The sequence below is a fragment of the Ascaphus truei genome, chromosome 5 (assembly GCF_040206685.1).
Source record: "Ascaphus truei isolate aAscTru1 chromosome 5, aAscTru1.hap1, whole genome shotgun sequence".
In the NCBI taxonomy this organism is placed as follows: Eukaryota; Metazoa; Chordata; class Amphibia; order Anura; family Ascaphidae; genus Ascaphus; species Ascaphus truei.
Window position 1 is genome coordinate 239,882,185 of NC_134487.1, and position 12,801 is coordinate 239,894,985.

At 44.9% G+C, this 12,801-nt stretch overlaps 1 protein-coding gene across 3 annotated transcripts in view; it reads left to right on the forward strand.

Moving 5' to 3' along the window:
• LOC142495828 (uncharacterized) overlaps nt 1–12,801 on the forward strand; it is a 439,489-nt gene that overhangs the window by 101,344 nt on the left and 325,344 nt on the right. For all 3 annotated transcript variants that reach the window (XM_075601852.1, XM_075601853.1, XM_075601851.1), the window contains exon 5: nt 5,218–6,122. In XM_075601852.1, coding sequence (XP_075457967.1) covers nt 5,218–6,122 — 905 coding nt within the window. The remainder of the gene's footprint in view (nt 1–5,217; nt 6,123–12,801) is intronic.

The window sequence follows — 12,801 nt, forward strand, 5'->3', positions numbered from 1 at the left end:
CCCCACTGGCTCCCGGACGGAGGGGAAGCGCGGCGCGGCCCTCCTGCCCCAGCCGCCAACGCTCACTTCCCTCCCTCCCCGGTGGGTGGGCAGGCAGCCTCCGGAAGGACCCCCTTCCTCCTGCAGATGCCCCCGGTAAGATGGCGGCGCACAGCGGACAGGCGGGGGGTGGTATTCAGTCAGGAGAGAGGGGGGGGGAGTTAGTAAGGAGAGAGGGGGGGGAGGGAGTCAGGAGAGAGGGGGGGAGAGAGGGAGTCAGGAGAGAGGGAGTCAGTAGAGAGGGGGGGGAGAGGGAGTCAGGAGAGAGGGAGGGGAGAGAGGGAGTCGAAAGAGAGGGGGGAGAGAGGGAGTCGAGAGAGAGGGGGGGAGAGAGGGAGTCAAGAGAGAGAGGGGTGGAGGGAGTCATCAGGAGAGAAGGAGGGGAAGCCTGAACAGATGTTGTGAAGTGGGGGGGGAAGGGAGTTGAGAGGGAGGATGGGGGAGGCAGAACATTACATCACGGGCAACGCCGGGTATATCAGCTAGTATATAGATATAGATATAGATATCTTTTGAATAAAATGGTCTTTTAGTTTAACTCTTTGGCCAAAGTGTCGTAAGCCCTTGAGCCCCTCCAAGGCAGACCACGTCTCAAGGGTCCTAACACTAATATAAATTCTTAATAACCTGTACATTACCAGGAAGAATGATTTATAATAAATCTGTCAAAATTAGTTGCATAGTTCTAAGTCTGATTGAAGCTCTTATTAACCTGTACATTACCAAGAAAAGCACTCTGTATTAGATTTGTCGCAATCAAACTGCATGCAAGTTCCCATGAGTGTGGAAGGTGAAATGGAGTGAGCTTTAACCATTTAAAAGGGGGAGGGGGTGAACTTCAAACCTGGGAAGGAGGAGCCACCCTCCAAATCAGCTGGGAACAGCTGAACAGAATTGCAAAACATACAGAACCCCTATGAGCTCATATTGAACCCCCCAAATAACCACAACATATATATATGCGTATAAGTGTCAAAGAGGAGTGCTACTGAGCATGGCAATATATATTTAAAACCAGAGACAGAACATGAAACACAGACAGAGCCCAGTGCTACATCCATTAACACAAATACATGGTAACAACAGTGTTGGGACCCTTGAGTCGTGGTCTGCCTTGGAGGGGCTCAAGGGCTTACGACACTTTGGCCAAAGAGTTAAACTTAAAGACCATTTTATTCAAAATCTATCTATCTATATATATATATACAGTTAGGTCCGGAAATAATTGGACAGTAACACAATTTTAATAATTTTGGCTCTGTACGTCACTACAATGGATTTGAAATGAAATAACCGAGATTCAATAGAAGTGCAGACTTTCTGCTTTAATTCAAGGGGTTGAACAAAAATATCGTATGAAACATTTAGGAATTGCAACCATTTTCATACACAGTCCCCTTATTTATGGGGCTCAAATGTAATTGGACAAATTAACACAATCATAAATAAAATGTTCATTTTTAATACTTTGTCGAGAATCCTTTGCAGGCAATGACTGCTTGAAGTCTGGAACGCATGGACATCATCAAACGCTGGGTTTCCTCCTTTGTGATGCTTTGCCAGGTCTTTACTGCAGCTGTCTTCAGTTGTTGTTTGTTCGTGGGTCTTTCTGCCTTAAGTTTTGTCTTCAGCAAGTGAAATGCATGCTCGATCGGGTTGAGATCAGGTGATTGACTCGGCCATTGCAGAATATTCCACTTCTTTGCCTTAAAAAACTCCTGGGTTGCTTTTGCAGTATGTTTTGGGTCATTGTCCATCTGTAAAGTGAAGCGCCGTCCAATCAACTTCACTGAATTTGGCTGAATCTGAGCAGACAATATATCCCTATACACGTCAGTATTCATCCGTCTGCTTCATCATCATCAATAAACACTAGTAACCCCTTGCAATTGTAAGCCATGCATGCCCATGCCATCACACTGCCTCCACCGTGTTTTACAGATGATGTGGTATGCTTCGGATCATGAGCCGTTCCAAGCCTTCTCCATACTTTTTTCTTCCCATCATTCTGGTACAGGTTGATCTTAGCTTCATCTGTCCAAAGAATGGTGTTCCAGAACTGGGCTATCTTTTTTAGATATTATTTGGCAAAGTCTAATCTGGCCTTTCTATTCTTGGTGAACCCTCGGTATTTGCTCTCGTGAAGTCTTCTCTTTATGGTAGACTTGGATAATGATATGCCTACCTCCTGGAGAGTGTTCGTCACTTGGCTGGATGTTGTGAAGAAGTTTTTCTTTACCATGGAAAGGATCCTACGATCATCCACCACTGTTGTCTTCCGTGGACGTCCAGGCCTTTTTGTGTTGCAGAGCTCACCAGTGCGTTCTTTTTTTCTCGGAAAGTACTAAACTGTTGATTTGGCCACTCCTAATGTTCCTGCTTTCTCTCTGATGGATTTTCTTTTTTTTTGCAGCCTAAGGATGCCCTGTTTCACTTGCATTGAGAGCTCCTTTGACCGCATGTTGTGGGTTCACAGCAACAGCTTCCAAATGCGAATGCCACACCTGGAATCAACTCCAGACCTTTTACCTGCTTAATTGATAATGAAATAACGAAGGAATAGCCTACACCTGTCCATGAAACAGCTTTTGAGTCAATTGTCCAATTACTTTTGGTCCCTTGAAAAAGAGGGGGCTACATATTAAAGAGATGTAATTCCTAAACCCTTTCTCCAATTTGGATGTGAATACCCTCAAATTAAAGCTGATAGACTGCACTTTAAGCCCATATTCATTATTTAACTGTAACCTTAATTTATTTTGGTACTATTTCCGGACCTAACTGTGTATATATATATATATATATATAGGCACTGTACCGTGTATTTGTGTTAATGGATGTAGCACTGGGCTCTGTCTGTGTTTCATGTTCTGTCTCTGGTTTTAAATATATATTGCCATGCTCAGTAGCACTCCTCTTTGACACTTATACGCATATATATATGTTGTGGTTATTTTGGGCGTTCAATATGAGCTTATAGGGGTTCTGTATATTTATTTGTACAAAGAGGATTTCTGTGTTGACTTTATTTTCTGTTAAAAGAACAACCCAACTGTTTTCCCCAACCCCCCCATGGTCCGTTCACTAGTTGCAGCGTAGATCCAGGGCTTAGGATAAACGTAGAATAATTGAAGTCAGTTGGTGGTTATTACATCTTTTGGTTACAGTGTAGCTCTATTAATGTAAGATATAAAAAATATTAAATCATTTATTGGACCTTTTCCCTACACTATTGACTGTTTCTTCCACACACCCTTCCCGAAATGGTTTCAATAACCTTCCACCCCATAACTGTTGAGTTATTTGGATAATGTAAGAGAAAAACCGACTGAGGAGCTCAAAGGTAACACCTCATGGCGTCTGCCAATGCCTTCTGTAGCAGTGGAAATAGGGAGATTCTAGGGGAGAGATAAAGAGAGCAATACTGCTGTGTGTGACAAATGTCCATGTATTATCATGCAGAAAGACAGGATCAGCCTGGAGTAACACTTAACTCACGATACAGCTATCCTCTGTGTGTCCGTGACTCTCACTCCCTCTCTCCTGATGTCAGTGTGTGCGCACACAGATTACTGTACGTCACTCCCCGGCGCTTGCTCGATCCGGAGCATTGGAGGAAGAAAAAGATCGATGCCGCAGCCTTTCCAAGAAGCACAGGGACTCACCAGGTAAAAATAAAACTGAAGTTTATTCTAACAACATTAAAAATGAACACTCAGGACGAACAAAAATAGAGCAACCTCTGGGTTGCTCTATTTTTGTTCGTCCTAGGTGTTCATTTTTAATGTTGTTAGAATAAACTTCAGTTTTATTTTTACCTGGTGAGTCCCTGTGCTTCTTGGAAAGGCTGCGGCATCGATCTTTTTCTTCCTCCGAGTTATTTGGATAGCTACACTAAAAGATGCATTAAGTGCTCCATAAACGTCTGTCCTTATATTGGAAGTTCTCTGACAATAGATATAGAATGATCATTCAGACACTGTCAATTTATTCAGTTTAACTAAACCCAAAAAGTCAACAAAAAACACACTATGTAACAACATGCACACAACAAGCCAAGCAAAAGGCAGCACTGCATTGTGAGTTGATTTTTGTGATTAGATCCTAGTTGCCATTATGAGTTTGTGGATAGCTGTAATCCTTCTTACACCTTTTTACCTGAATTCTAGCTATGTAATGTACGTGTTTTTATCAGTATTACAACCTTTACACCAGGGAGTTCTAAAAGACAAGGCAAAGATTAAAACACTGAGTTGTCCATTTAATTAAATCTTTAAAGATACATTGAAATACATACAGTATTGCATTCAGAAACCAGTCATTGTTTAGTCTCAGATACTCCTATGTTATGTAATTCTACTTCTGCTGAATATAGTGCTAGCTTCTCTGAAAGTTGTTTTTGTCCAGTGTTTTTACTTTCTCCGTTTCTTTTTGTTTTGGAATTATTTGTGTAATTTTAAACTGTTCTTTACACACAGTTCACACCTCAGCCTTTGCCTTGCTACCCCTTCTCTTAAGGTGATAAGCACGTTATATTTTAGCTTTTCATGGCCCGAGAGAAATGGATATTAACAGAATATCCTAATAAACCAAACTGGAAACTTTCATAGATCCCAGTACTGTGGGCATAAATTGGTATAACTGATTCTCATGCCCAGAGATGTCCTGTTTCAAGTGGAAGTGAAATGAAAAAGCAATAGTGATCAGGTCTCAGCTGTTTGTATACGTCAAAACCAGAAATGCTTTTAACAGAAATTTCAATCAGAATTCTTATCTGACACATTGTTTGTTCCTCGGATATTACAACAGCCACCAAATGACAACATTTATGAAATATTCTATGGTCGAACTTGGAGTTACCACTACTTTTGCTGTTTTTTAAAACTACAATCACTTCTAGTTTTTTTTAGAAGTTAAATTATTTTAAAGATAACCTCTCCCTCTCTTGTTATTGGTAAATTGAGTCCACAAATGTATGTTTTTGTCAATCAGGATTAAACTATGCTGTATACGAGCACCGTACCATTACTTCTATAATGCACGTCAACCACTGGAAATATCACAAAATATAATATGGCAGTTATTTTATAAGTACTCAATAGTAATTGTCTAATTTTCTGCCAGGTTAGAAAATAATGTGTACTGATGACATGAATTTAAATATATTTTTTCCCTTAGTTAAGTTCTGTTTGGAAGCTTTTCGTAAGCAGCTGTCAAGAACCCAACGTGAGGAACGTTCAACTCCTAGTGTGGACAGATGCATCTCATTTTTGAACAGCAGCAGCTGCCATGATGCCCCTCTGAATAATGGGACCAGCTGCTTTACAGAGCCACCACAGTCCCATAAGAAGAGCCTCTGCAATAAGAGGAAGAAATCACCAACGACAAATCCGCCAACTACATTACTCTTAGAAACGCCTCATCCAAACGCCAGCAGCTGTAGAAGCCCAAACACACAAGATGGCATAACCCAAGGAGATTTGTTAGATGACAGTTCAGAGTACACTTTTCCCTTGGATTGGAGTCCTCCTAGGATTGATTTTCTGTATTGGAACGTGCCCTCAGTATCCAAGCCAGAGTCATTAAATGGCGCAGAGGAGACTCCATTGGCTACGGGTAGTCCAGAGAGGCCCGTACAAGTAGATGATGGCGTTACGAGGGAAAACGAAGGATCTGAGAAAACATTGCTAAACAGCAATGAAAATGTGCAAAAAGAGCTAGAGAACGCACAGACCCAGATTTCCACTGAGAAGATCACATTCCCTCTCAATCATTTCAAAGAAGGAGACGTTGGAGGAGAATCAGGAGAGGAAAGTTGCACAGAGTCCATTGTGACAATTGATTTTTTGCCACCGGCATATTCAGATACTTCTATTTCTCCAGATAGCACATCAGAGTCATCCAATGAGACACCCCTTCACAGCGAAACCATGTACATGAATTCAGACGAGGAGGAGGACGAGATCTTGGTAACGTTTGAAAGCATTTTCGGGATAATGAACAAATCTAAACCAGTTTCAAATGAATACGACCTTCGGATTCAACTCGGCAACAGCTCAGAGACACGGATTGGAAGCTGTTCTGTAAGTATAACTGCTATAGCTGCCTAGGGAAGAAATGCTTCAAAGTATTTTTGTAGTGTATGTTTATGTACATTGTACCAACCATACACGTTGCACTTTACTGAAATACCTTATCCTTGTTCTATTACGTGGGATTTTTGTTTTTTAATAACTTTCTTTATTGTTCCATAGACATTTTCCAATTATACAATTTACAATGATCACATGTAACAATAGATAATTTTTCGACATAGTATTAGTATCGTGAACAATATTGTATCAACTATGGGAAAACTATGGGAAAACGTGTTTCGCTTTACACCGTTTCGCTATCCAACGCCATTTTGAGTAACGCATTGTGTTGGATAACCGAAGACTGCCTGTATCCTCAAGATAGCTAGTTAGATTTTCCATGAGCATAATAGGGGATAGTTGTTCTCTGACCTTTCTATATGTGGGGTAGTTGGGCTGTCTCCAGCATCTTACGACCAGACATCTGGTAGCACTAAGAATATGTACAATTAATTTGGAGTCGATTTTATGCATGCCTTCTAATGGATTGTTTAGATTTAGGACGTCACCTCATACGCAGCAGAGAGGAAGCGTTATTACGTTCCTCCTCTGGGCAGCTGTGTTTTTTACTTCCCTGGGGTGGTTTAGCACAAAGTGAAGGGGTTTGAATTTGGATATTGAGCCGGCAGAACGTAGCCACTGGATCATCTGGCATTTGGGATCTTGCCTCAGTGTTGGTTCCTATGCTCACATTCATCCCTCCCTCCAGCTCCCCCAGTGATGTTTGGATCTATTGTGATCCTATTTTATGGGAGTTCTCTTTTATCAAGATACACATGGATGTTTTGGCCATAGCCTCACCGATATCCTGCCAGTCTTCCCACTCTAGCTCTTCACCCAGTTCCCTCTCCCAAGCCAACATGTATTTATCTTTTTCTAACTGGGTGCCCAATGTAGAAAGATAATAGTATAGTGACGATGCAATTTTAGTTTGAGCCAATCAGAGTTGGGATGTATTCCCCACGCTCTGATTGGCTACCGTACCATGTGAGGCCGCCCATCTTTCTTTTCATGACGTCATCTTAAAGACAATTGATGCACAGCCAATTCTGATTGGCTGTGCTTTCATTGCCTTTAAATGACGTCATCATTTTTTTTTTGTCGGCCAAAACACATAGTTTTCACGGCCCAATCAGGACCGTGAGAACCATATGACGAAAATGTGACGTCATAGGCCTTTAAAAGCCTATGTCGTCTCATTTTGAGGCTAGACGCTGAGGAGGAAAGACCTCCTATGAAGAAAGAAGACCAGGGCGTGGCGGATGAAGATAAGAAGACCCCGGAAGAAGACAGAAGAAGACGGAGAAGACCCCCACTATGGATTACAAATAGAAAAAAGAAGATAAAGACACTTGTGGATGGTAATGGTTTTTTTATTTTATGGTTACCTGGTTCCTGTTGTTGGATTAGCTGCTCCAGTGCTTCCGGTTCCCCTTGATTGCTTTGACTGGTTCATCTAATGGTAAGTAAAAAAAGAAAATGTATTTTATTTTTATTTGACAGGTTTTTTGGATTTTTTTTCCTGGCGTCCATTTTTTTTTAATGTCCATTTATTTGGCCTGAATGTATGTATGTCACTATGGGTATACATCCGTACAGGACAAATCAGTGTTTGTATTGTATGTTCATTTTTAATGTGATTCAATTGTTTTTAATGCTCTTTTATTGCACCTGTATTTATGTCTGTAAACTATAGATGGACATACATAAAGGTATAATAAAAATGTGTTGGCTTGCCTTGTTTGGATGTTTTTTGGAATTGCAATTTGCTGCTTTGTGTAAAAATGTGTTTAGAATGTACATGTCATTTTTGCAAATGTTTAGTTAAAGACTGGTTGCTATAGATTATTTTATTGGCTTATTTTTGGAAGATAGATTTATTTTGATGGTTACTTTGACATAGATTATTTTTCACAATGGTTTGTTTGTTGGATTTGAAGTGTGTAATTGATTTGTATTGTAATTGATTGGTGATTGGATTAATTGATGGTAAATTAATTGTGTTGAAGCGTTGTTTTTCTTTAATGATTGTATTTGTATCTTGTTTGGATTAGTGTATTTGATTTGGAGCATTGTTTGACATAGTATATATGATGCAAAGATTAATTGTATCATGTACACATTGTCAAATTGAGTGTTTGTATTTGGATTTATTAGATATTGATTGAGCTTGGTGCTGCTTGATATTTGGAGAGAATTGTATTTGGCCATGTACAGTATTTATTTGTATACTAGCTGAGAGACCCGGCGTTGCGCGTGAGTTAAATTTCCCGCTATGAGGGGGGGGGGGGGGTGGACAGTGGACAGGGGACAGGAGGGGGGGTGGACAGTGGACAGGAGGGGGGTGGACAGTGGACAGTGGACAGGAGGGGGGTGGACAGTGGACAGAAGGGGGGGTGGACAGTGGACAGGAGGGCTGGGGACAGTGGACAGGAGGGCTGGGGACAGTGGACAGGAGGGCTGGGGACAGTGGACAGGGGAGGGGGGACAGTGGACAGGAGGGGGGGACAGTGGACAGGAGGGGGGGACAGTGGACAGGAGGGGGGGACAGTGGACAGGAGGGGGGGACAGTGGACAGGAGGGGGGGACAGTGGACAGGAGGGGGGGAGAGTGGACAGGAGGGGGGAGAGTGGACAGGAGGGGGGAGAGTGGACAGGAGGGGGGGACAGTGGACAGGAGGGGGGGGACAGTGGACAGGAGGGGGGGCAGTGGACAGGAGGGGTGGACGACAGTGGACAGGAGGGGGGGTCGACAGTGGACAGGAGGGGGGGTCGACAGTGGACAGGAGGGGGGGTCGACAGTGGACAAGAGGGGGGGTCGACAGTGGACAAGAGGGGGGGACGACAGTGGACATGAGGGGGGACGACGACCGTGGACAGGAGGGGGATGACAGTGGACAGGAGAGGGGGGACAGTGGACAGGAGAGGGGGGACAGTGGACAGGAGGGGTCCCCACCCTACAGTGTCTGACACACACACACACACACACACACACAAACAGTGTCACACACACACAGTGACACACACAGAGTCACACACACACACACACACACACACACACACACACACACACACACACACACACACACACAGAGTCACATACACACGTCACCTCTCCTTCCGGGCGCCGCCATCTTAGACACTCGGTGCCGCGAGGGAGGAAGGGTGTCCTTCCGGGCGCCGCCATCTTAGGCAGTCGGCGCCGCGAGGCAGCTTCAGGCTGGCTGCCCACTGCCTGTCCCCCCGCTGGGGAGGGAGGTGAGTTGGAGCGCCGCCGGGGAGGGAGGTGAGTTGGAGCGCCGCCGGGGAGGGAGGTGAGTTGGAGCGCCGCCGGGGAGGGAGGTGAGTTGGAGCGCCGCCGGGGAGGGAGGTGAGTTGGAGCGCCGCCTGGGAGGGAGGTGAGTTGGAGCACCGCCGCCAGGGAGGGAGGTGAGTTGGAGCGCCGCCAGGGAGAGAGGTGAGTTGGAGCGCCGCCGCCGGGGAGGGAGGTGAGTTGGAGCGCCACCGCCGAGGAGGGAGGTGAGTTGGAGCGCCGCCAGGGAGAGGTGAGTTGGAGTGCCGCCGGGGAGGGAGGTGAGTTGGAGCGCCGCCGTAGGGGAAGGAGGTGAGTTGGAGCGCTGCCGCCGTGGAGGGAGGTGAGTTGGAGCGCCGCCGCCAGGGAGGGAGGTGAGTTGGAGCGCCGCCGCCGGGGAGGGAGGTGAGTTGGAGCGCCGCCGGGGAGAGAGGTGAGTTGGAGCGCCGCCGGGGAGGGAGGTGAGTTGGAGCGCCGCCGGGGAGAGAGGTGAGCTGAGCGCCGCCGGGGAGGGAGGTGAGCGCCGCCGGGGAGGGAGGTGAGCTGAGCGCCGCCGGGGAGGGAGGTGAGCTGCACATATTAATGAACTAATTTTATTAAGGGAAAGAATTGAACATTGCATTGCACATGTTGTAAGTTCGTGTGTCAGCTATTTTATAAAGTAAATTAACAGTGCGTATGTGAGGGCTGGCGGTTATTTTTCGGCCATTTTACAAAGTAAATAAAGAGTGTGTAGGTGAAGGTATGGGTGGGAATTTTTGTAATACAAACTGAAACGCACGGCATTGTTTTAATATATATTTATTTGAAAGTGCAGGGCTACAGGGAGTGTTGATCGTAGTGTCGTCGTGTGTGTGCGCGGCGGCCATATGGGCGGTCATGTGCACAGGGACTGTCGGGCGGCCGTTAGGGAGGGAGAATGGCGGTTCAATGTGCGCAGTGAGTGTCATGGTGCGCGCCTATAGGGAGTGCGGTTCGTCCGGCGGTTGTTGTGGGATGACAGGGGTCAGTGTGAGTGTGTGGGATGACAGTGACTGTGTGTTTGTGTTCACAGGGGTGACAGCATGACTCACAGGTGTGTGTGTGTGTGTGTGTGTGTGTGTGTGTGTGTGTGTGTGTGTGTGTGTGTGTGTGTGTGTGTGTGTGTGTGTGTGTGTGTGTGTGTGTGTGTGTGTAGACAGTGGTGAGAGTGTGATATGTAAACTTACCAAGTACTCCGCAGGGGTTCTGTGGGGGTATGCTGTCAGTGCAAGTGTGTGAGAGTGAAGTAGGTGTGTGTCAGTGATGTCACTGTAACTTTTGCCCAATGAGAGTCGTCTAGGAGGTGTGTGTCACAGTGGGGCGTACCTCTTGGCCAATGAGAGTCGGGGTGGCCACGGACCAATCACATTCACCGCTGCTAGTACCAACCTTTCGATTTTATATATTAAGATTGGTTAATCATGCATATACAGTATATATATATATATATATATATTATAATATATATATATACATGATGAAGCCACTGTACAAATAAATGTGTGAAGGATGGGTATCGTGTCAGGGTGGCTTAACCCCTTAATGACTGTAGTGGTTAATTACCGCTAAGGTCATTAAGGGGTTAGGGGACATTAGTTTGGCACTTTTTGTTATTTTGTATATTTTTCAGCACCCCAGTGTATGGACAGGGATGAAGATGCGGGTGCCATTCATTGTGGGTCCCGGACAAGGGTGAGTACAAAATGTATTTATTGTGATTAATGTATATTTAATGGGCAAATACATTATTATCCATATGTGGATAATAGTAATTTTGCCCATTAATGTATAGTATGTGTGGGGGGGCGGGGGGGGAAGTGTGTGGTATATTGCTATGTTTATTGGGGGCAATTGTCCCCAATAAACATGCTATTATGCCTTAGCCCCTTCATTGCCTTAGCGGATAGCCGCTAAGGTAATGAAGCTGCTTTAATGTATTTTTATTAATATTGTGCGGTGGCAGGGGACCCCCTGCTCCCGCACACTATTATTACAATGTACATTAATGCAGCTTCATTACCATAGCGGATAGCCGCTATGTTAATGAATTATTATTTATTGTTATCTGTTTTTAAATACTAGTGTAGATGTGCAGGAGGTCTCCGGAGCTGAACCGCATTGGTTTGAGGTCCGAGGACCCCCTACTTCAGGAGTTACAGGCCCCTTTATGGGGTGCCGGTATCCCCTGCACTTTAAAGCTCCCGCGTCACGTGACCGGGACATTTAAATTCTGCAGGGGATACCGGCACCCCATAAAGGGGCCTGTAACTCCTGAAGTAGGGGGTCCTCGGACCTGAAACCAATGCGGTTCAGCTCAGGAGACCCCATGCTCATGTACACTACTATTAAAACTCATATTTGGCCAGCACAATCTCCCGTAAGAACCGTGCATTGAGACGCAGCGTCTCCATGCAGTTCTTACAGGCTGCTTTGTTTATAATAGTTATCGTGCTAAATAACTTTTAGCACGATAACAGGGGGGGGAAAAGGTGATCGCGCGCTATGGCCCTTTTGGCCAAGGCTGGCCATAAACGCTCCAAACAGCCTTAGTGAATAGCGCTTATGGCTTCAGCCTTTTGCGGCCGAGCGATAGAACCCATTTTAGCGCTAGTTAACGTAGCTTAGTGAATCGGCCCCATAATCTCTAAAAGCTGCACCATGTTTTCTCTATGTTAGGATTGAGGGATACTTTAAATTTGCCTCCTATTTGTCTGCTTTAACCGTTTCAATTTGGAAGTTAATCTTTTTTTTAATTAGCATTGCTACCCCACAGTTTTTCCGTTTTTCATGAGAGTTGGAAAATCAATAGGAAATGTTTGCTGTTAACAATTTTTGGTCTTTGGATAGTAAGTGAGTTTCCTGTAACATAACTACCCCCGCATCCATTCTTATCATCTCAGCTAGGACAAGTCTACGTTTTTGGGGGGTATTCAATCCTCTGACATTTTGAGAGATGAATTTCAGCCCCATCTAATAAGATGGTTCGGGAATATTAATGTGGTGTTTATTTTTTTGTAAGACGTGTGGTGATTGAGAGGGTGACAAAAATAGAAAGGGGTTGGAATGGAAGGAATTCCCAGACACACAGTTAAAAAAAACTGGTCAGGGGTCGGTTGCCTCATGTAGGGAGTGGGGAAGGGGATATGAGGCCAATGCTATGGGACATGAGTTCAGCAGTGTAACGCTTGCGCTCACCACGAACAAAGCAGGACCCCGGTACTGAGGTGGGAGAGTATAGAAGACGCCACCCACAGCAGCAGAGGCACGTCTGGAGAGTGGATAGTCAAGGTTTGCCGAGTCAGGGTTGGAGAGAGTA